A 25,185-nucleotide genomic window follows, 5' to 3' on the forward strand; every position below is an offset into this window, starting at 1 on the left:
ACGGACCTTTTCTGGACAACTGGCGGCAGGTTTGGTCTGGTATTTAGGTTAGAGCCCAGCGTCGCGTTGAGAGTTGCATATGGAAATAGCAATTATTACGTGAATATGCTGCAGTTGCTGTGCAAACGCATCGCGCACGTGGCTGCAGCGGAGAAAGGCCGATCCCTAAAAGCCGCTAAAGGCACACTGGGTGGATCGCTTCACAGGGTGATAATTAAATTGTCAAGCAACTCAAGATCCGTCCCACGATGGAGCCGTGTGGGCATCGTACGGACTCCCGATCGGACAGTGATCGGTCGCTGTCGGTTGCGATTAGGAAGCCTAATATCGCATGCCACAACTCGCGATCTCGCGAAAGGGCGGCTCCATCGTCAGCCCATAAATCACGGACGTCGCCCTCAGGTGGAGAGAACGCCGCCGCCGCCGTATTTGCGCCATTCCGGTAGTGATTAGATGTCGTTAAACTTTCACGCCTCTATCCATGCGAGAACAGCGATCGCACTCTGCTGGACGGTGCTGTTGCGCTCGTGCTGTGTGTGCGCCTGTTTTTTTCGCTTGTTTGGGGCCATTTTTCACACGAGCGATTGTGCGATCCTGATCGACCTGGCGCTGCCGGTGATCACGTACGGCTTCGGTCCGATGAATATTCACACTTGCCAGAAAGTCTATAATTATGACCGCCACTACCGCGTTATGCTTTTGGGCGTGCTTTTGTCGACCGTTGCCGCCGTTGCGGAGCCCAACGCCATCGCCTCAGGCGCTAGAGGCTGCCAAAGGAAGGAAAAAAAATTATGTGCCCACAAAAAGAGTACGGGTGCACGCTTGATTGTGCGCTTTATCAAACGCGCAGTCCGGACCGGGCCCGGCAACTACGAAAAGCGTTGCCCAACGAGCCTTAATAACTTGTAATTATGCTGCTCACTCGTTGTATGTCTTACCGTCGTGGAGCTCACGTCGCTAGGATTCCACTGGTGGTTTGGTGAAATCGACGAAAAATGCCCTCAAACACTAGGCGGAAGTGTTAATGGACCGGATTGAGCTGGCCGAGAAAAACAGCACCCGGTGTGTGGAATATGCTCCGAAAAGGACGCTAGTGGCAGTCCAGCAACGCGATTTATTATCACACTGCGGCTAAACTCCACCCGGAGGCTTTACACCGGCAAATTAAGATATCGTTCAAGCGTATAAACCAGCAGCACGCACGGTACGTGTATCGGTTCGGTTTCGGTGTGCGATGAAAAATCGGTGAAAGTGTACAATATTGCGTGATTAATTTGTGAAAATCGCGTTCCTTCCAGCGTAACGCGACCGCTTAGAAATGGCACCGGGGAGGATCGCCGCTAATGAAGGATTTATGATCGGTGGCTAAAGTGTAGCCGGAAGCCAAAAGCTCGGTCCGTTCGGAAGCTTGATTCAATATAGCCCCAATATAGGTACCCAACAGCCTGGCGAAAAGCGAAAGAGCAAAGAGAGTGTTGTATAAACAACACCGGTTGAGCCCACGCACCACGAATAACTAATACTGCTCGCCTAGCAGGCACACGGGAATTGACATCTAGCGCGCTTTACGATTTATTCATTTGTCCCCAATCTGTGCACCTTTTGTACGAATCGGCCCAACACCCAAGCGGAAACGGAGGCAGCTATCTTTACGTTGGTGTTGGCACAACATGCAGGCCATGTGCAGGCTCTAGTTGCAGCCTAGAAGTCTAGCATTACGGTGCAGAGAACGCAGCGCGTTGATTTAATTCCACATTCCACGGTGGTAATTAATGCGATTATATGATCTCGCCAGCTCACGATGCATGGTGTGATTTGTTCGCATTGCGCGCGCGACTGTGGGTCGTGATGCAGTGTGCTTGGTGATGGTGCATTTGTTTTTTGTTTCGTCTGTTTGCTGCAATTGCACACGGCAGCATCTCTTCACACGTGTTTGAGGGGTCCAGGAACGGAAGGTCCACTTGACTCCCGGCAGCAGTTAATTGGAAGACGCATTAATCTACATATCGCCGACCGATCGGATCGCAAATCGATGGCATTGATTTATGAGAGCAGTAATTGGCCCCGCTGGCCTCGCAGTGGCTTCGAATGGTGTCGCTAATTACCGCTAGAACTATCGTTAATCATCGATTAGTGTTTAGCAGATCGTTGTGGGAGCGATGTAAAAGAGCAAAGAAGCATTTCGATGGCACTTCACTTCAACGCCATCGAAAAAAGATCAAATTTCGGCACACATCAGCGCACATGCGGATTCATTTGTGTGCCTTTTTTTAACATTCTCGCTCACTCAACAGCACGTTTAGAGCTCAAACAGGGTGACCAAAAAGGGCTCAGAGGTGATTTATGCAGCCTCCTTCGGAAGGGTCTGCCTGGTGTGCTGCATAAACTTCCAACCGCCAGCACACAGAGCCCTGATCTACATTTAAGGGGGCGCACTTCGCGATGTACGTTAATTGCTGGCACGGATGCCAAACTCGTTGGAAGGGTGTGCTGTGCGCAGAAGTGCTGACCTGTTTCCCTTTTTCCACTGTGGTTTTCCTCACCACGCGAACAAGCACGCGAACGGAGCGTCCGTCCATGCGTTCGTTTGTTCTTGATACAGTTTTTCCTCGACCGCTGGTCGGAAAATGGCACGGGCCGAGGCCTATTTTTTTGCTTAAAAAGTTGTGCAACGGAGATCGATCGATCGTTTATCGGCCGTGGCCGGGCCACTCGCACCCGGGTCTTGTAAGCCGGTAATGATTGGGCCGACCTAAAAAAATGCGGTCAGTAACAATCAGGGCTGCCCTCGGGAGGCTCGCAAGCGGACGAGATTAACCACTTGGGGCGGCGGTTTGGAAAGTAGCGTGAGGCGTACGAATAAAAGAGGGGGAAAAAAAAGACGCGATCTGAAAGCTGCACGAGGCTGATTCTAATCTTCGATAAGAGCACTTCCACCGGGGAGAGAAAGAACCGACCGGGCAGGCAGATGGGTGGGCAAAATGAAGGCTTTGAACCTTATTTGAGGTAACGTTACATGCTGAAGTTCAAACGTACGCTTTTATGGTCGAACGGAGGATTTTTTTTCTCTCTCGCTCTCTCTCTCTCTCTCGTGTTCCAGATCAACACAGAACGGTCGATAGAACCGGTTGGAGTTGAAGGAAATTAGATCACTTCCGATTGGAGCGTGGGGTTAATTGAAGTACATCGCCAGAACGAACTCTTTGATCGGAGCAACTAGCGTTAAGCGAAACACGGCGCATGCGCTCGTCCCGGAAAAGGAAGTGCCAGAAGATCCCGTCGTCGAAGTCACCGTAAATCGAGCTTTAGTTGACTGGTCCACTGCAGAAGAGTCGAGGTGGCCATTTTTCGCACTTTCTTCGACCGGTTCCGGGGTCGGTTTGGGATCAAAGGCGATGGCGGAACGCGATCGCACTCCGGTATTTCTGCGCTATGTGTCGACAAGCGCGCACGCTCGCGTGCGAAACGATGAATTAGCTATTATTAAGTGATTAAATAATGCGATCGAGTGTCGGATGTTGGACGTCGGTGCGTTTGAAACCCGGCCAGCGTGCTGCGAGTACAGGTGGAGCGAGAAAATGGACTCTCTGAGGCCCTCGGGACACACCACTTTCACTAATCTCGCCGAGTCACGTCGCGTGAGTGCAAATTATTTACGCGCTCGGTTCGACACGGGATGACATCGAATGTTGGGCTTTTCTTTTGCTTTTTTTCCAGCCACCCTAGCTCATGTTTCCCAGCGCCACGCCTGTGCAGAAATGGCAAAGTTCAATGGCGCTTGGGCGACCGAAATGACCGCCGGAAGGAGCCATTGCACCGCAAATCAAGAATTAAGCCGGTGTCGTAAATCTCCCTCATAAATCAGCCCCTCGTGCCGGTTTTTATCGTTTGTCATGCCGAGAGATCCTGCGAACCTGCAGACGGTTGCGAATCATCGCCGGAGTGCGATTGTATCGGCCGTCGTCGCGAGCAACATTCGTCCGCAGGGCTCAAGAGGGCCACAGCTAGCCTTTTCCCAGACGGTTGATAAGTCGCACCGATAGGATATCTTCATCGGCACAACTGGTGGCCCTCGGGGGCAACTATTCTGTGGTCTCACATGCAGATGTGCGAAAGCGATAGCAAACACGTACTCGCAATGTGCATGAGGACTCCGGCGGCTTCCAGCTGGTGTGAACGAGCCCTACAACGCACAGACTGATGATGACTACGTGCAAATATGAGCAGATAATGGGACGCTCCTTGAATTGAGAGATGATATGTTTGAGCCCGTATGCGTGTGCGACTCCTCTGCGAGTGCAACAGCCGCAGTGAATACTAATGGGCAGGTTGCAGAGCTGGAACTGAGTGGATTTCGGGGACGTTCAACTTGACGTTGTTGCCATTCTGGCGCCAATTTGGCTTGGGTTAGAATGATTGAAGGAGCTTCAAATGTCACTTGAACGACGTCCACGTAATGTCTGTGGATGGTGAGAATGCGCTACGATCATTAGACCTCCCACCAGTCGTCTAGATCAGTGCATTAGAGTGCTGAAAAGGGCTTAGAATGCACGGGAAAAGAGCTTCACCAATGGAAGATCATGGATTTCGGAAAAATTCCGCTTAACGAGCCGTCGTCGACTATCGGGCTTCGCGTTGTCGTGGCATAGACCATCTTCAGCGTGAGGCTCACTTCGGCATTACCAAATCCCATGCGCAATGTGATCGTGAAATGTTAAAATTGTTGTACCGCGATTGTGTTTCCCATTCGCTTCGGCGCTTCTGTGTCGCTTTGGTTGGCTGTTTTCCCGGCGCTGGCATGTCGCGGTTCGTCTCTGGGAAACCGCGTGCAATGTAGAGAGGCTGGGGATTCGCTGTAATGATCATGTGAATTTATGCCGTTATTGATTCGCCTGCTAGCGGCATCCGATGGCGTCGGAGATGATGTGGCGTGCTCTTTGCACGAGAGGATCGCTTCGAATCGAAGTGCTTCTACGGGGTCTTTTCCTGCGCCTGGGAGCTTCTTCAACAGTTGGCAGGAGATACACACACATACACAAACGGCCACCGCCATTGTGACGGGATTTTGTCATGAAGTCACTTCTGTCGGATGGTTTGCGAAGGGTTTTCGTAAAAAATCGTGCATACGCCAAGGAACTTGGTGGGGAGAATATGAGTCGTCGCAACCCTTGGTGTCGCAATCTACTGCTACAGAATGATACTGCACACCCTTGCAGGTGCTGATTTGAGCTTCAATTGGAATGCCACGCGTTCATTAAGCGGCAGTTTTTTTGCGTACACTTCATGACTCCCTAAAGCGAACTGTTGGTGAAAATCGTGTTAGAAGCTTTTTCCATCCGACTCAAATTATTCCAATCCAGCTCGCGGCCACGCTCTAATGACAATTAAATCCATCGTAGACCCGAGAGGCCGTCACGAGTGCATTGGGAAATTATTGTGCGCCTCGCACCAACGTGCTCACCCACGTGTCCATGTGTCGTGCAAATAGATTCATTTCGTTTGCCATGGGCAGGGTATTTAAATGTGTGTCTCCGGCTCGACTCGCTGCTGAGCTGAGAAGGAGGCAAAAAATGGCTCCCATGCCCGTGCGACGACGGTTGTCATTTGCGTAAGGCGGGTTTGACTTAAATGGAGCAAAACAAATCATGCCCGCACACCCGACCAGACCAGCGACCGTAGCTCGAAGGATATGCGGACTTGATTCCGAATCAGGTGCCGAACGGGTGGCGATGGTTTGTGCGGAACGTTAACATCCTGTCAGGAAGGTATTTACACCATTCGCCGGTGACATTTGGAGCCCCTTGCGTGTATGAGCCTCTCTTTGGTCCAGCCCCCGAACAAGGTGAGTGCTGCAAGAGCCTATTTAACGCCTCGTGCACGTTACGAGTCGGTCGCGGCATTGCCACGATGATATCAAAGCGCTGCACCGCTCGATTCTCTGCTCGATACCAGACCACGAGACGTTAATGTCGTGCCAGGTGGGACATTTTTTATGCTCGCCAGTCAACACCCCAACCAACGGGCGCAGTAAAAACTCGCTAAATGTCTCATTGCCCGTGGCACATTGTGGGGAAGGCAAAAAGGAAGAAAAAGAAAAAAAAACCGTTTCTCCGAGCTGCGCCATTTAAATCACACTTAATCCGAACGCGGCCGATTACGCGGCCATCGCAACGGCGTACTTAGGGTAGGAAAATGTAATTATGAAAAGCGACCGATGGAGCGTGTTTAGCCGCGTTTCCTGAGCACATTTGAACGCCATTTAGCGGTCGTAAAGTGTGATCGCGCGCGCGCGCACACTATCCGGCATTACGTTGGACGACGCCACTAAACGCGACCCACGGATGAACAAACCACCCCATTCATTCATCGGCTAAGCTGAGCTCGATCTCGATCGCGAACAGATCGGAGTCATCGATTAGGGGTTGGTCGATCAAAAACCGCGCCGCTCGGACTCATGGGCGTTGCGTGGTTTGACGCGTGCAGGTGACGACGACGATGACGACGCACACTACACCAAGCAGCACTGCCGGCAAGCAGTGAGTTGAAGTGTTGAAGGCACGATTGAATTGGCGGGAATTAGCCCGAAAGAACACCGACCGGAACGTGAACCAGAACGCTCGTAGGAGAAAAAAACCGCGCTAGAACCAAGCGAGCGAACCAACCGATCCAAAACCGATAAAATCATGCTCCATTTGTGTGTGTGTGTGTGTGTTAAGGTGAGACCTCATTTGCATATAAATTTCCATTCTGACTGCGACTGCGCCCCGTCCAGGCTTGGCCGGTTGAACCGGGCCTGCGAAACAGCACCGGCTCTCCGGCGTAAGCGACGTTGAAGGTTAACTACCCCTACACGCCGGACGCCCAAAATTGGAAGTTGTTGGGTCGGGCTGATTGCCTAGCACCGGCAAAGCGGACCACCAATGGACGCCTATGCCCTTTCCGGCCAGGCATAAGAACTTGTCGTGAACGTCACCAGAACCACGAACCGGGGGCTCACGCACGGTTCGATATCATGCCGTGATCCTGGAGCCTGCCGGTGGCGTGTTGTACGCTCTCTAATCTGCTTCCCTGGGCTGAGCCGTACCTTGACATGATTGTTTTCGCCGTTCGGCAGCTAGGGCGGGTTTTTCAGGTGACCCTGGAGTGCGCAGATTGGTTCGTTTTGATATGCGCGGCTCAAATCGAGCACCCATTAGCTGACCCATTGGTGCCCCTGTCGCGGCCATCGAAAAGGGCGAACGTGATAGAGATGTTCGGAGGCTCGGAGCCGTGGCTCAAAAGGCACGAAACAAAGTGTCGGTTTGGCCTATAAAACGGCAGTAATCGAAACATCGGAGCTGGTTCCGATGAAGGGCTCAGCGAGTGAAGCATACCTGCAGGGGATGCGAAAGAGAAAACGACCGGCATAAATTATGCTATAAACGTCGTGTTCCTGTGAGACAATGCTGTAAAAAAGTTGCCCCCGAGCAGAAGGAAAGCAAAAGTACTACAGCATTGGATTCTCTCTCTGTGTGTGTGTTGTATCGTTCTGCAACATTCCATGCCAATAGTGCGACTGGAAAAGGTACACCGAGTGCGGTATAAATCGGGGCGGATCCAATCGAAGGTTTCCGAGCCTCGGAACGTACTTCAACGTACTTCGCGGTCCTTTGTGGCACGTCTGGCACGTTCGCTCTTCGATCCGTCAACACTTGCAGGCAAGTGAATGACCACTGGGCGAAAAAAGGGGAGTTAAAACAGATGAAAAAGGTCTCAAGAATGGCGGTTTATTTATGTTGTTGCGAGTTTTCGATCGCCAGCGACGATACCGACGGAGGAAACGACTCCGAGCGTATGCAACCTAGGTGTGATTCTCACGACCTTCAAGTGCCCTTCACAGCCCAATCGAGCGGGTTATAAATTGAAATGGAATTGAGCGGGTTGCATCCGTCGCCGGATTGGCGATTCGGGGCTACTTAGCTGGCTCGGAAGCTCCCCCAAGCAGTATCAGGTGTACGTTCAGGCCACGTTCGAATGGAACGTTTAATTTAATTAACCTTTCACTTTTCGCACTTTAGCCCCAGCATGCATGCAATCGATTGGACGCGTGAGAAATGCATTCCGCTGCAGGCGACAACCGACAGGTGAAATGATGCCATCTTACTCATGCCGTGATCGATCACGCCCAGATCGGGGGTGCGAAAACAACGCGATCGTGCCAATAGCGGCCGGATAAGGTCCCTTAGGCGACCGTGCGCCAAACGTCACCGTTCGATGCGCAAACCAACGCGTCAACCAGCGTCATTGCGCAAGCGAGCCAGGGGTGCATTTGATTGATGTCTGGAATTAACCTAGCCGGTTGCCTAGCCCTCCGGTTGCAGTCCCAGTGAGGTCGGCACTCGACGCGGGCAGTATGTTTCTTTTCCCACTTGTGACACGCGGCGAGAGTTTTGTAATATGTCAGCCCACCTCGGGCGCATCGAGGCCGCGCGCGAACGCGATGATGAGCCTCTCGAACGATGAAGATGTCCGCTCGGGTGGGCTCTTGAGTAGGATCCGGCCTGGGTTGATCGTGCACCCCGTTGGCTTGACTTTTAGCGCCGTTCAAGCGATGCACATCGCGGGTTTTGATAGCCCTGGTATAGCGCAGAGGATCGACCCCAAGAAGATGCCACCGATCGCTTACGCAATGAGCGTCTCCGATGAGCTTTCCGAGCGCGTTCGAAGGCATCTGATGGCCGACAAAAATAAGCTTTTCGTCTAGAGGGACAAAAATTCATTTGCGGAAATCAAACACGTATGCAAACGAGCCCAGAACGTATCGAACGGATTCGTGTTTGCGGATCGGTTGCAACACCCCGGCAACTAAACGTGACTGGACCAAAAACCGCCCCAACCGCGCACAGGTGCGTTAAGGAGAAATGTAAACAAGCAGCCCAATACAAACAACCATAAAACAAGCCCCAACGAGGCGGCGCTGATAGCGAAGGCGCTGCTGATGTTGACGATCAACGGTAAGGTGGAAAAACAAGCCATCGGAGTCCGTGCGTTCGTTTGGACACGCACGGATTGTGGGGAGCAAAAAATGGGAAAAGAAAACCCACTCACACGCAGAAAGCGGATAAAATCGGGCTGTGCAAATAGTGTCATTTACACTCCACTCACGCAGGCTTCGCAACCGACCACAGGTCGATTCGAAAGCCTTTTTCTCTCTAACGGTTGTCGCACAGCGATTTATTGAGGCGACAGTTCGGCAGCACCTGCTACCAGCGCGAGAAGCAAACATGCGGTGGCTCGAGCGCGGATTATGTCAGCTTTTTATTATTTTATTTAAACTGAATGGACCCCCAGACTCTGGGGCTTGTGCGTGTCGACGCAGAAACATGAATGAATGAAAATCGCGTCGCCACGCTACGCTGTGTTGCGTAATCGAACGCCAGTTCAGGACGCTCCGTTCGATTGGCATTCCTTACGCTGTTATTGATTCACCGCGAAGACAAAAACACATACTCGCGCGAGCACAATTCGATTGACTAACGCACCCCACACATACACACATGGAGGTTGTTGCGACCTAATTAGGACCCCGAAGAGCACGCTCGCGGGCGTTAATGGGGGTGAAGTGCAGCTTCACCCCGTACTGATGCAACAAGTTGCCAACCTACCAGCCCTTAGAAGGTGGTGGCCGATCGAGCTATCATTTTAATTGCCATCGAGCCGAATTGTTTGCGATGCTTTTAATTACCGACCGACCTGAAAGTCATCCCCGTCGACGCCCGGGCCCCGGGTTTCGGGCCAACCGCAACATTAGGCAACCGAAAATGATCGCTCGCAGGAAAATTGATGGTTTATCGGAGGCTGCGGCGATCGATTTCCTTGTGCTTTTTTTTTTTATCTCTGTTTGCCGTGGCCCTCCTGCAGCTTTTTTCAACCTGTCACACTGGACCAGTATCGAGCGCTTTCTCTTCGCCGACGCGAAAGGCCAGCTGACCGCGAGGGTACACGACCCTACCGCCCCGGAAACGATCAATGAAAGTTAAATAACGGGTGGATAATGACGTGGAGGATCCGCGGAACTTCACAGGAAGGTTAATTTTCGCCTCCATTTCGCCGGTAACTCTTCCGAAGTGCGCCTCGAGCGCGCACATTGCGTAACGTTCGGTATGGCTGGGAAGTCGACTCGGCGAGTGGTTTGAGCTGCGCTAAGTGGACCTATAATTACACTATTCGCCTGGTTGGTCTTTACCCTGAGGCATCTCCACGCACAACCCGTCTTGCTGGCTGGTGTATGTAAAGATTGGCATTAATTAGCAGCGCGAATCTTCGACATTTAGCGGCCAAACGTTGGAAAGTTGTTGCGTGCCGTGCGGCTCGATCAGCTACTTGTAAGCTCGCTTGCACACTGACCAACACGATCCATATCGATGGCGAAGACTGCAAAAGGTTAAGCAGGTCGTGGAACTTCTGCTAACCGGTAGGATCCCTGAGAAAGGATGCTCCGGTGAAATATGGACAATCTAGCTGAGCTTAGCTGTAGTTCGCTATGCCATCGTCGCTCGAGAGAAACGGGAACGTTTAATTACCGCTTCATGGATGTAAGCTGTCAAGTGTGAGGTTGCACTCGGTGTAATATGCAGCAGTTATTAATTTCGTTGGGGAAAGTGAATGCAAAATCGAATCAACAAGCTCCAGGCGCTTGGATCTGTGCCAATGCTGAGATAAACGATAACCGAGCGCGAGAGCGAGAGCGCGCTTTTGAAGAGTGAAACTTAGCTTCCATTGCAATGGGTACGGAAATACTGCAGAAATTGAAACAAATTGCAACTCTGTGGTGCATTCGAATGGCTGACACTGGCGATTGCACTGGCAACCTGCAGCCGATGAGCCGTGCAGTGAGCATGAGACAGTTTTATCGACAAACGCCTTGTGACAGACGCCAGTGATCGCAACGCTAGCGCAAACGACGAACCCCTCCGTGGGGCAATTATTGGCAAAACGGGAAATGCAAACATGAGCACATTTCCCCCCTCGTTGGAAACGGGCTCTTTTTCTTCCACTCTGTTCGAGGCTAAAAGTCTCGCTTAATTGCAATCCCAGTGCGCAGCTTATTGGGGACATACGTTTCCTGCTGGCTTGCAAACATTGTGACTGCCTTGGGGTTGGAGAAAGTGGCACCAGTACCAGTACTGCGGTAGGAAGCCTTCCTGAATGAAGTTGACGCAAAGCATCGGTTACTCGATGGCGCACTGCCGAGGCATGTGGGTGGTGCGATAAGCGAAGGGTAATTAAGTTGTTGCCCTAACCGTTCGCAAACCATGACCAACGTGACCACCGACGATGGGAAGCTGTCGAAACGGAGCGATCGTGAGTGGTGTCTTGTGCCGGTTGAATTTCCCATACCGCTCGATGCTGCCAACCCAGTGCTGGTTGGGTTAATTGTGCAAAAGCGTTTATGCTGCACCCACACCCTAAGGGCGATGCGCATGATCATGCATGGCTCATCCCGACACGGGAACATTATGCAACGGGCGTTGATCACGGAGCGGTTGATTTGAATGTGCACTGCAGCAGCACTAGATACGGGCGAGTTCGCTCGTTATCGGACGCTGAATCGATGGTCCCGATTCTCGAACCGTTCGAACACGTTCGCCCTATAATTAGGCTACGCCCTGTGCCCTACGTCCGAGCCAGCCGTCTATTTGCATCATTTTCACACCAAATACCCACGAGCGCGATCGGTTGCACGCGAGCTTCTACCTTCCGCCGGTGTCGGGCGCAATCACGTCGATCTGATCGCGGCGGTTCCGTTATGCCCCGTTCCGTCGTCGTATGTCGGTCGGGAAAAATCGATTTTGGGACTAAGCTCAGTCGCGGCGTGATGCGGCACTAACGGTCGAATTTGGAATGCTTGATCGTCGACCGGGATCGATCGTTGGGGTTCGAGTGTCACAAATCTTCCGGCTACACTTGGGAGAATGGACCCATTTTGGCACGATTTACCCACCCGAAGGTGTTAACCGGGGCACGATCGCTTCAGCGAGATAATGGAAGATTCGGTTGAAGATGAACCGACTGGGTTTGGGAAGCAGGATCATGCCTTCCGACACGACTGCCAGACTACTGCGAGTGTGAAATCACGGCCGACGATGATGTACGTGTATCGGGAAGGCATCTCGCCTGGGTTCTGGCCCTTTTCCGTGATCGCAATCTCACCCCCTATAGAATCGGGCGCCACCCTTCAGATCGTGCGGCATTCAATTTCGGCAAACTAGACAGAGAGCGGCCCGGCGTGGAATTTCACCACACAAAGCGTCTTTCTTCAAGCGAGCCGCTTTGTCGGAGGTGGTGCCCTAGTTGCCCAGTTCTGTACCGGCGATAAAACGATAATTTACCGATCACCTACTCATGCTCAATGCTTTGGGCTGATGTGACCCAAATCCCGGATCGGATCGAATGCCGATCGGAACGAATGATCCACCCCAAAAAAAGCACAAAACAAGCGTCGGTGTTGGCGCCCAAAAAGTCGCGATCCACTAGCGGCTGTTAGAACAGCCTGGCAGGATTGCTCATCACAATCAGGTGGCCACGTGTGTGTGTGAGTCAGTGTGAGGCAGGCCGGAGAAAAGGAAAACTCCATTTATGGAGTGCAAATTATTTGCAACGCTTGCCCCAATCGAACGCCACGACGGGGCTGCAAAACGCCCCGATCATTATGCTAATACGCGCTCGGGCAATTTAGTTCGAATGCTCCGGTGGTGATGGTGTCCATACTTAATTCTTTTCTTCGTTTTTTTTTCTCGCACCCTTTCGCCGTGCCAGCCGCCGATCGCTCGCCAATCATCAGGCCTCTCATTGCGACCACCATTGGGTCAGGCTGTGACCATCTTCAGCGCGACTAAGGCTCATGAATAATTCATGGAGCATCATTGTACACAGATTGAATTACAGGAAGACAAACCCAGCCAACGGGCGGTGAAGAAATAACACAATCAATAGAAACGGAATCGCCAGGAAAAGAGAAAACCCCGAGTGCCCCGCGCGTGCTGTGGTCCGGCGTCTTTGGTGGGTTTTTTGGGAAAGTTGAAACGCCAAGCCAAGGTATCCTCTACCATCGCGTCTGACAACGGTGCATCTTCTCGCACAAAGCGAGCGGGACGGAAGCTGAGAAGGGGGCTAGCGAACGGGGGCAGCGAAACAACTAAATATAGCCGTATTTACATTTATAGTCCTTTCGAGAAAAACTAGCATAATGAGCAAGGCTCCCGGTGGGCCCCGTTAGCACGGGTTTTGGAGAGTGAATTTAAATTTTTGATCATTCTATTGTTTCCGATTTGTTTCCGAACTGCAGCTGCGGTGCCATCGCGCTTTCACTATTTCGAGCGATGGGTCGTGAGCATAAGGGCCGTCGATAATTCCCGCCCTTTAGAAGGGTGCCCTTTTTTTTCATCCACCCAGCGGGCATTAACAAAGACATTAGACGAAAATGGCACCGCCTGATGGAACTGAGCTTCGCTGCAGCCTGAGTTTGCTCTTCGATCGTCGCATTAATAACCGTCAAACAAACCTCTGGATACCTCTGGCTCTGGCTTTCCCGAGAGGTCCGAGAGATTCAAAATTAATTAATCATTGCGAAAACGCACTCGCACACGGGCAGAACGAGAGCACACGGAATGCGAAATGCTCCAGCGACTCCGTCGGTTGCTTCTGAGCCAATGATTAAATAACCCATTAATTGAGAGCGTAGCGGTGGCTGATGTATTGAATGAAGCCTAATCTTCGATCGCGCGATCGCGGTGGTGGGCTTAGGTGCGCTTTTTTTAGCCACCGATCGTCTTGCAACCATTCGCTTTCGCGATTGCTCTCGAGGATCTCCTTCATGGGGCGAGACAGGTCGCTACCACTTGTCGCATGGGGCATGGGGGTTTTGCTGCTATTTTTTTCTTCGCCATTCTCCCACCCCATCGCTTGTGGCTATGTGGCGTTTTGCTTTCGATTTCGATCGAACGGCCACCAGCGGTGGTTTCGCGCACACGAGACGAGACTCCTGCGCAATAGACTCCTTTTCGTGGTGCACCCGAAACCCGACAGAACTCGCTCATAGTTTCGAAAAAGTCGACAAACCAACAGCGAAGCTGACGGCGACGAATGACTTCACAACACCGAGAGAGAGAGAGAGAGAAAACGAGAGAACGATAGGGGATGCTTGAAAGAAAGAAAAAAACGACACTAATCCCTACCGCTGAGATAGTAACGTGGTCTGAAAAATAAATTGCATCGATTGAAGGTGGAAATGTTAGCAGACTCCCCATCGATCCATGGTGTCCTTCGCGGCGTGGAAGGGCGGCGATCGGCAGCAGGTAGGCTTTTTCCGAATGGGCACCTTTTGCGACAGGTTTGACAGTATCAATTACATTAATTGGATTCCGGTTTCTCTTTCGTTTGGGTTCTGGTTAGGCAGACCCCTGGCGTCGCGTTTGCTGAAGTTCACCCAACTCGTGAGCTAGCGCTCGCTTGGAATCGCAACCAAAATTATGCTGATTTTGGAGTTTCTAGTTCACCAGCTTCCTGGTGCGGGACACCCGCCGAATCACGCATATGTCAAGGCACGTGAATTATTGCTTGGCCTCGCACGGGACCTTGAACTTCTCGCTAGCGGATCTCACACCGGGGCTTGCCCTTTTCCAGCTCACAACCAGCTGGAGATGAGTTTTCTCACATCCAAATAAGCCACCGGAGCGCCGGCAAGAATACACATCGGCAACTAACACCACACAGTCTACAGTCGCGCGGAAAAACACGATCATCGAGGTTGAACGTGCAGATCGGCGCGGATAGTACTGCAGGATGTATTATGCAAGTAGGTTATCTAGCCGTAGGGGAGCCTGCGACAGAGCATCTTCCCAACGGCGTTACCGTCGTCGCCTTTTCAGCGATGGAGGATCTCGTTTCTAGTATCCGTCTGTGTGTGTGTGTGCTAGTTCTCTTTGATCATCATCCTCGCGAGAAGCATCAGCTCGGTCTGAAACCGAGTAAGGGCACAGGGCACGGCCGCGTTCGGTCGTTTTAAATCGAAATTAATTAGTTGTTTAACATTAGCAAACTACACGTCGTTGCCTTTTGGCCTCCGTGCTTGCACTGAGCCCACGAGCGCACATACACACCGCCGCAAGCAGGAGCAAGGGGTTCTTTTTTTTCTGTAGCTGGGGTAGCTAGTTTCACCCCTATTTCCACCGCAACTACATCCGCCGGCGGGATCTCCGTTTAGACAGAGACCAGCATGGAACGAGCGAGCGGAGCAAAAAAAAAAAACCACACTAACGAAGCCGGCGCAAGACGGTGAACTTTAACTTTTGTAGCATTATTGTTTGTCCGGGTGCCGGTTCCACTGTGGTGTGGTTGCGCTTGCGACATTGTGACCATTGTAGCCAATCGGTGCCGTTCAATGTGCTGGTGTATGTTGATGATGTGGGACCAACCCAAGAAGAAGGTCGTACAGACACTGAATGAATCGCGCTCGGGCTGATTATCACGTTTTCCCATGGTGGTGTCGTCGCGATCTTGCGGAAAATGGCTATTGCTTTGGTGGGAGCCCCTTCGTTACACGACACGCAATATGCACACGCGGGAGATTGAACATTTTTATACGCCATCGTCTGGCAGGGGGCGCGGCTGTATGGTGTCAATGTGCAAACGAGAGACACACTTTCCGGTGCTTCCCGAACCACGTGCTGGACAATTTCACCCCGCCGGTTGGGTGGGTGGGTGAGAAAATTTTAATGGGTACAACAACATTGCCATGCTCCCGCAGAGCCACTGCGCGCGTTGGTTTATCGCGGTTGGCTTTGGGCGCGTTGGTTTAGCAATTTCTTGCATAATTAACTTGTACTTCCGTGACACCGAATCTTGCGGCCGGGTGAATGTTGATGGCGAAGGTGTTGGTGGTTGGCGAGAGGCTTGACCCAAAAACTTTCTACCTTCCCTTTAGTGCTGGATGTCTGCTTGCCTGCTTGTGGCACGCTAAGCGCGGTGTTAACAGCTCATACATATTCCGAAACATGATAACAAGCGATCTAGCGAACGTCCGCCAAACCCATTGCCTAGGTTGGGATCTTGCCAAACCTCGCTCTCTCTCTCTCTCTCTCTATCTTTCACATGTATGCGCGTTCGGAAGTCGGTCGTGAGATGAGTAAAATATGCTAATCATCCATATGACGACGACATCTGAACGTGCTACAATAAATTCGTCACTGATTTATAGTTCCTCGACCATTCGAACGGATATGGGTATGTTGGACGCTCGCTTGAGTGCGGATTTTCAGCGAGTATTTCTTCACGATAGCACGAGAGTTCGTCGTGAAGTGAGAGAGCGCCGTTAGACGTGACGACCGAACCCTCGCTTTTGGTGGCGGTGGTCGTTCGCGGCCAAAAGGCACTAATCGCGGGCGAAATAAAAATAAAATGCTAATTAATATCTCATTTGTGCCCAACCGAGACAAAGGAGCTCGGAGTATTTTGATGAAGTCTTAAAACAATAATAGACGCACGGTGGTATCAATTAAAATTCGATCCACGATGAATAATTCGTGCATATTCGGGGATGCAATCAATCATTGCCCTCGCATCCAAGTGGAATACATTAGCGGCAAGGCGTTGAGGTGTTCGAGTATTTGGATGCTAATGATTTTCGGCCCGCAGCCGATAGCGGTGCTGCCGAAATTTGGACAGTCCAGATAGGGCCGATGAATAATGTCCTTTCGATTGGTGGACATTTTCATCGAAACGCATCGTGGGACTGAGGTTAGCAGCATTGCAGTTGCAAGCCGATGCATTATTCAGCATGCTTCCTTTTGGGAGCAGCTAATCGGGAGTTGGATTCGCGTCGCATTTGTGTAATTAATCACACTCAGAATAATCGGCGAATTACGGTTTGCAGCGAGTCTCTTTTGCATACAAGCGCCATGTTCGACGCTGACTGATTGCTGCTGTGATCGAAATGGCTGGAAAAGAGCTTCCAAATTGGACCAGTCTTTAGGATACGTTGAAATCGGCCACAGCGAAACAAGAGATCTCAACGGGCGAGCAAACGACGAACTCGTTTCTTTGCTCATGGAACAGAGCGACATATTATCTCGGTGTCAAGGGCCAACTGTATCGAGTGATTCATCTGCTGCACTGAATGCAGCTCACCGGACGCAGTATAGCATGCTCCGAGAGTGGAAACCTGTGGCGATCGGTTCGTTGTAGGCCACCAAATTGACCCACCACAATCGATTAGCAATCGTGTCAACAGCGAGACGCCCCTGAAACGTAATGCGAGCGCCCACGCGCCAACCACACCGGCCAATAGCACGGTACAATGTGGTGCAAAACGTCAACCTACCATTTTTGGTACCTTCCGGCTCCATTGACAGGAACCGCGAGCGAACCTCAGCACATCCGTCCCACCAAGCGACTGGATTGTTTCATATTTCGCGCTGGCTCACAGCATGCACCCCGTGGCGCTCGATACCGATACGCGATTTGGCCTACGGTCACGCTAAGCAAATCCGAACACTCCGTGAATCAGGCAGCATCAGCGGGCACATGTTTGCTTTAATTTTTGAAACCTCTCTGCTCCCCAAAGAGCGGCTTTTCCGCGGGCCTTTGCGAGCCTTTCTCTTTCTTGCACCGTTTTGCGGTCGCGATCTCGCGCGGCCATTGAGACGGGGCAATAAATCCCGCACCGTAGGACCTGGCACGTTTCCTGCCACGGGTAGTGCGCGCTTGGCACTGGGAATCGAGACAGAGGCCCAAATACCAACATTTCCCAAAACGGATCTCGCCGCATTTAATGCCGATTTAAAAGCGAAGCTTCGGAGCAGAATTATTTCGATCCGGTATCAATTAATAATTTTTAATCGGTCATCAATTTGATCGTGGTGCGAACGAGTTCACTCAACCGTGGAACGCCGGGGAATTGAATAAGAAACGGTCCAGCGAAATGACGCCCGAAAATCCCAATCCGACTCGGGTCGTTCATCTCTCAGCACGACCGCTGCTTGTCAGGTGGAGTCGGCCACCAGAGCGGAAGGATTTACGGTGCGCGTATGACTTAGCAGAGAAGCAGGCAGGATGTGCGGGATCCTCGACTTCGCAAGAACGTCAGGATGGCATTTCCGCTGCGGGAAGCAAAGGCATTAAGGATTAAGAATGCAACGCATACATAAAGGGTTTTATTCCCGTGCTAAGTGAGTTATCCTCGGCGAGCGGCGAGTGTTATATGCCGGTATCATTGCGTGCTCTGATAAATTTATGGCGGCTATCATTTAACGCTTTCGGTATGGTAGCATTGCCGGTGCTTTAAAAAAGCCCAGCGGAAAGTGTTTGTTTTAACCGAAAGCGTTCTCTGTAGACCCCTTTCTGTAGGTAGAGTTGATGTATTAAGCAACTCTGTTCAAGGTGGAAAATCAAAGCAATGGCATTTTTAATTGGCATCTGCCGCTCTAGTCGGCCAGGTTGTCATACGCAGGCACACATACGGCATGGGTGTGTACACACACACATCCACATACACACACCGATACCGGTGGCGAACCGCAGCGAGAACGTTCGGCAACCCGTTTGCTGTTTCTGCTTCTGCTGCTCATGCCGAATGTCGAACAATATTTATTAATCAAGGAACTAATTCCAACCGGGCCCGTTCTTTTGACAAGTGTACACGGTCCATCGAAGAGGCAGCGGAGGAGGAAATCTGTGCATTAATTTATTGCTACCATTTAGCGTAAACAACACCATTAATTTCCTCCCTGTAGAGCCACCGACGCCACCTTCGCCAGGGCGAGTTTGGGAGCAGATCGTTTCATGCTGGGGCGAGTTTTGAGCCTTCACATTAGAGCAGTGTGTGAGTGTGTGATTTTTGTTGTTGTTTTAGGTTACGTTTGGAACTGCTCACCCAATCACACCACGAAACAAGGCGCACATCTCGCCTGGCACAAATATAGGAGCCTATTGCTAACGTACGACGATTGCTCCAGTTCTGCAGGCGCGAGCATGTGTGAGCATGAGAAATTTATGAAATATCTTTTGCACCACCCGGCGAAGGTGGAATGCCGTAAATAATGTTGCGAACAAATTTAATGCCAATTTCTGTCCTCGGTGCGGCTTAGTCGAATGTCGTTTGTCTTGCCAACGGTTCCGCGGGTGAGCGCTTTTTTTTCTGTTTTGTCTTGCGCCACACTCCACCCTGACCAGGGCTGTGGAGCGGCTAGGTATGCGGCTAGAATGTGTCGTTTTTCCTGCCGGGAGGATCGCTAGAAGGTGGGCACTCGATAAGAAACATTCCTGCTAGGTTCGGGGTTAAATGTCAACGAGATGGAGCACATTCTCGGGCCGTGTTCGTGGTGCATGATCCGTTGCGAGTTGAAAAGCCTCCCGGAGGTTCCAGTTCAACGGGAGTATGCAAACAACATAAAAGTTGCATCGGGTTTTCTCTGTTCTATGGTCGACGCTCGGGCAAAGCGATGTCGGAACGGTATCGGCGTTGCATGTAAGTTCCATTAATAAATCAAAGCACAGCCGGACAGCCCGTGAAGCGCAAGAACACTGGCGCTGGGGTTCTTCTCTGTGTTCTTTCGCATCCTTATTTGGCTTTTTTTTGTACCACAAATGAGTTCCAATGCAAGCAGAACCAGACTTGCGGGATAGCTACAAATAATCGATAAAGTTCGCACGCGCTACCTTTCGACCTGCTCGCGCTGTGTATCAGATGAGCTAGCTCCAAAACCGATGGATAAACGAATAGGAAGCGCTTTACGGACGAAAAGCTATACCAAAGAGTCAGAGAAGCAAACCGCTCACGTGCTCGTTTTCGGTTGCGATGCTGATATTTGAATCCGATCGGATAACACTCCCGGCAAGCCCATCTGGCGGTGATGTAGGGCGTCTAAAATCCCTTCACTCCGCAGTTCGTTCGCTTGCCAAAGCACGTATGGATTCTTTTAAAAGCCATAAAAGGCCACCGACACCAGCTACCAATATACCGGTGTTGGCGTCTTTTTTACTTCGTTTAGCGAAGGTCTGGCACACCGATTGAGCCGCAAAGGTAGCACGAGATTGGGTGGAAACATTTCGAAATTGATTTATTAAGAACCACCACTAGCCAACATTTGGTGAATGTTCTGCGTGAATAGAGGAAGAACTTTACCGTAGACAGGAAAGTGATGTTAAAAAAGCTTCAGCGAAAGAAGGCTGTCGAAAAATAGCTCGCTAAATAGAGAGGGTTATGATTACAGGGGGTTTATATGTGATTTTACACCCTTTTTTTGACAGAAAAAAATATTAACCTATAACCTTCGGCCACTTCAATCGGGCACTCAATGGTAGCTTTATCGTTGAAATTATTCCGAACGATCCGAATATAGTGTGATGAACAAAAAACTCCCAATGAAAGGGAAACGAAAGCAATAAATTAAAAGTTTAGATACACTCTTTCAAACTTCGATTCGGCACAACGAATGAAATCAAAAGTATGAAAAAGAAGCAACACAAGCTGCTTGGAGCCAGCAAAAGGTAGTAAAAAATCGAATCGAAAACGCAATCGACAAAGCAATGCAGCCGCGTGAGAAGTGAAACGGAAGAGAAGCGAATTCCTCAGAGAGCACATCTTCCTTGCAAGTCACCGGCGGATGAATCATATGGGAATTGCAAAGGCGCAAAAAAAAACAGGAAAATAGAAAAAAGAAAACGCGAAGGCGTGAAACATCGAAAGCAAAAACGCCAAGCCATCGAAATTGATGTACCGAGCCGCTAGAGGTGGTTCCACCAGATAATGTGAGGGCTCCGTTGGAATAGTAATCGCAAAAGCAATGCATTGGTGGTGTAGCATTTTTTGTGATGAACAACCATTGATTTATCGTCAGCATTCGGAACAAATGGCATGTAACGCGGGTTACTAAATTCCCATCGAAGATCATTGCGTCCGGTAGCGCTTTGAAGCACGTCAATGAAAGGTTTGCAAACTTTCTAAGAAAGCCAAAAGCCTTTTGAGATTTATGCTTCAAATATCAACCCTTTCTACGAACTAGCCAAGGAGCTTGAATATTCAAGACGTCAAATTTGCAGAGGAAATATCACCCTTTACGTAATTCAGCAATGGTTCCCTTTGCTGGATGCTCAAGTGCACACCACCCTACATTATCCGCTTATACTTGAAGCCTTCCGTTGCGGTGCAGTTCCGCTGATCCTGGGATGGTGTGAAAAATGGTGCCTTGGACGGTTTGTGCTGTATGTTTGCACGTGATGCAAGATTAAGCGCATAAATTTCGTACTTACCGATGCTACGATGGTCAGGTAGTACCGCTGCGTCCGCTCGTAATCCAGCGTCTTGACCACGGTGACCTAAATGAGAGCGCGTTGGGGCGGCGCAAAAGGGTGAAAGAAAAAAAAAGCACGATGGCGGAATGAGAAAATGAAAACAATATGAACATGACGATCGCTCGATGCGAATGGGCAAGATACGATCGGTGGTTGGGCGGCCATCGAGGCGGAGACAAAATGAGACTCATAAAAATATATTGCATCGCACTGAGGTGAGGTTTGGCATTCGGGCGGGTGAAAATAATCCCTCTCGATGGTGATTACATCGAGCGTTCCAAGTTCAATTGCCATTTATCTGCAGTTCCCTTCAGCATAGCCGAGACGGGGAGCAAGATGTCAGCTGCACCCTAAGACGTGTCCCGTTTGTGATGTGTTTGGGAAGCTTTTTTTCACCTTCTCCACTGCTCAGCGAGTCGAGCAAACGAATCGCTTCATAAATAAGCAGCACGTCCTTCACGGGCAGTCTCCTGCGTGGTTGTGAACAAACAAAAATGCATGATTGATGCTCGGCTGCATCAATTGCCACAAAAATGCGCCGCGTAATGCAATGCGGCGAAGGAGCGAAGGTGCGTTGAATAATCCGGACTCCACGCAACCAGCGGGAATGCAAACGAAGCGACATTGCTTGATTTTTACCCGCAGAATGGCACTAAGTAAGCAGTCGACGCACCATCAATTTCAACCTCATCAAAACTGCAGCAGATTGCAATTGCAATGGGCAGGTTTGCATTCGGGAAATCTGCATGTTTTGCAAATTAATACAACCGCCTCGCACTCGCAATGATGTAGATAAATCCCGACGCGCTTCCGAGCCGGTTTCAGAAAATAGCAATAAAGTGTGTTAACACTCTGCCGGACTCCTTTTTGCAGCCGATTGTCAGAGGACGCTCGTTCTGCAACTCGGACGGCCACGGTTCAGTTTCTCTTCAATTGATGCGTTTGATCGATCGTGCATAACAGCCGTTGGGTTGGCTTACGTTTGATCAGCCTGATCTTTGCCCTCTGCGGTCGCAATCTGCCGGTGCGATGGAAACTGAAACTGGACCCCCTTTTTCCGCATTTTCGAGCGCTCCCGCCCGGTGTAGTCGCGCGGAACAATGTACTGCCTCTGCGAGGGCAGGCAAAAGTTTATCTTAATCTCCAGCCCGGATGGAAATTAGCGATAAAATATGGCGGAGTAATGGAGCGCAAGCGTCGATCGAGTGCGGGTCCCGTTGGTGCTGCTGGTTTGCTTGCTTGCCGCTTTTTTATTCTCGCGACTAAAACCACACCACACGGTGAACCGTTAGCTCGCGTGGTAGGGATCACTCGTAGACTGCGAGTCGCGGCAATCCACCCTCAGAAATTGGTTGCGGGTGCAATCGAGCAGGCGATCGACTCCCACACACGCCTGGGGAAGGAGTTCCAAAACGAGATTAGTTCCTCCTTTCAGCCACCCGCGAATGCCAATGCCAGCGCTCACCTGTCGCTATTTGGTGCGACTCCAGCGACTCCAGCGACTCCAGCGACTCCAGCAACTCGGTCCTCCTCGGTGACCCGGTTTCGTGGTGGCACCTTGATGTGAGGCTCCATCGTACGGGCTCTGGCACCCAATAAATTTGTGCACACCGGTGCATGCCAGGCGTTGGACGTTGTGCAACGACATTCCTGGGCCCGCTCGGTCGTAAACGCTCACATCCACATCACGAGCCCCCGTTCATAAATGTGTCCCTTTCCCGCAGTTGAAGGGCTCGCTGCGTTTCGTGCACTTCGAGCCAGACTTTTTCGTTTCGATTTTTCGTTACGTCCTGTTCGCTCACCCCACCGAAAATACCGGACTCAGTCGTGATTACGGTGGCATTGGATCGCGCGGTATACTGCGACACCTTCAGAATCGCACCCCACGACAGCGAAATATGAAGAAAATGGATGTGATTGCTCTGTGACAGGAATGTACTCCTGCGACGACGGTGTCGCCCCCTAGCGGGGAGTATTATAAACACCAGCGTTGTCGCCATTGTCATCGTCACCATCACTGTCTCGTGGTGCAACATGATCAAGACGTACGGCCGCCTGATTGTGCCGCATAATTCGCGAACTTACCTGACCCTGGTGTGGGTATGCGATGGCGAACACCCCGAAGCCATCTGCCGCTGTGAGGGTGTTTGGTGAGATGTCCGAAATATTCTGCGATCCCTCGACGATGAAGTACTCCACCAGGCCGTTGACACCGGCGTCCTTATCCGAGGCTTGGATGCTGCGGAAGATCGTCGTCCCGACGGGCGTCGACTGTGGAGTAAAGGGAGAAATAAGGGTTGTATCATAAATCATGGACGGTTCTCGGCTAAATGCTTGGCTGGGTTGAGGATGCACGCCCTGTCTTGGTGCAGTGCTAGTCGCACAACATGGTGCATTCGTGTGCACCCGAGAACCTAGCCTAGCCTGGTGCCACGTGACGAGGTTGAGAGGTGGCAGAAATAAATTGCATGTCATCGGGCCACGAATGCAAGTTCGTGCGCATGTGCAGCCGTACTGCATCGGGAGCGCCGTGGCGACTCATCATCCGCTCGTCAGATCTCGGGAGCTCGAAAAAAAGTCCGTGTGTCCTGCACGATCCTGCTGCCGCAGCATCGTGGCCACGGCCAATTAATCATGTACCATAATTTCTCCCGCAGGGATTATGCAAACAATTTGCCTCCCTGGGTACCTTCTGCCCTTTGGTTCTTTCACCCCCCGGTCGTGAGTGCGCACTGGAAGACTAAAGGGAATGAGAGAAAATGAAACAACCCAAGAACGCGGCGTTCTGGGACCACATCCTAGCGATCGATAGTGGAGCTCACGGAACGATCAATCATTGCTAGCGTGGGGAAAAGGAGGAAGGAAGAGGTGAAGGGCGATCATGTACCTTGCCAGGACGAACATTCGATTTGATCATGCGATTGTGCTAAACGGTTACCACCGCGTGCTTGTGGAGCTTTGTGTAATGGCGCGAGTGGAATGTGCGCTCGCGAGAGCAGAATTCGCGACTAAACGCTAGAAAATGGATCGTACTCCGCGAAAAGCTCACACCACACCCCGAAATGCGTGCGAAAATAAAACGAACCAACCGGAGATGGAAATTCCATCAGCAAATGAGTGAGAGCGATCACTTTCCGGCACATAACCGTCAACGGTACGCTACAGTGTGGAAGAAAAAAACCGCAAACGAAGCACCGGTGGATGGAAAACTGACACTTCGCACAGTCGCTGACACGCTTGGCCAGATCACGCCACGGAACGCCACAGGAGGGCGCCATTCGCGCATGTCACGAGCGTTTAGAACGACGATGACAGTCGAGCATCCTCTCTCAGGGCGACTAAGATTAATGTTCCGCGAACGATTCCGATCCCGGTGGGGATCGGAGAGTGCATTGGCCTTTTGGGGATGCTGCCCCGTGAAGCCAGCAAAAAAGAACCACCCTAGCCCAGGTTAATTGCCGTCGAAAGCGCGTTTTTTTTGCGGTTGACACTGTAATGAATTACGCCACGAGGTGTGCCTTCCGTTTCACGGCAGAACGCGCACTCAAGACCACCGACAGCGATGCTTGGGTGAAGTGTGCTCGTTGAAGTTGCTTATCCGAGGCTCGCTTTTAAGGCCCTAAAGTTTGGCTAAGCTTTCTCTGTCTCGCGATGGCCGCCATTATCGTAAATTGTCATAAGCGGGATGGAGAGAAGTGATAAGCGACCGCGTTCCGTTCCGTTCCGTTCCGTTCCGTTCCGTTCCGTGCCGCGATTCGATTCGATCGATCGATCGGTCGTGATACAGGCTTCACTACTTTCTCTTCCATAATGGCGTTCCTGGGCGAGTGCATCCGAGTGCACCGTGGCAGGATA

General features: G+C 51.1%; 1 protein-coding gene across 1 annotated transcript in view; it reads right to left on the reverse strand.

The window, feature by feature from the left end:
* The window catches only part of LOC128731166 (cadherin-99C), a 49,971-nt gene that overhangs the window by 10,000 nt on the left and 14,786 nt on the right, over nucleotides 1-25,185 (reverse strand). The window contains exons 4-5 of the mRNA XM_053824266.1: nucleotides 23,416-23,601; nucleotides 21,289-21,354 (exon numbers count right to left, since the gene is read on the reverse strand). Coding sequence (XP_053680241.1) covers nucleotides 21,289-21,354; nucleotides 23,416-23,601 — 252 coding nt within the window. The remainder of the gene's footprint in view (nucleotides 1-21,288; nucleotides 21,355-23,415; nucleotides 23,602-25,185) is intronic.

This window comes from Anopheles nili, chromosome 2 (genome assembly GCF_943737925.1).
Source record: "Anopheles nili chromosome 2, idAnoNiliSN_F5_01, whole genome shotgun sequence".
In the NCBI taxonomy this organism is placed as follows: domain Eukaryota; kingdom Metazoa; phylum Arthropoda; class Insecta; order Diptera; family Culicidae; genus Anopheles; species Anopheles nili.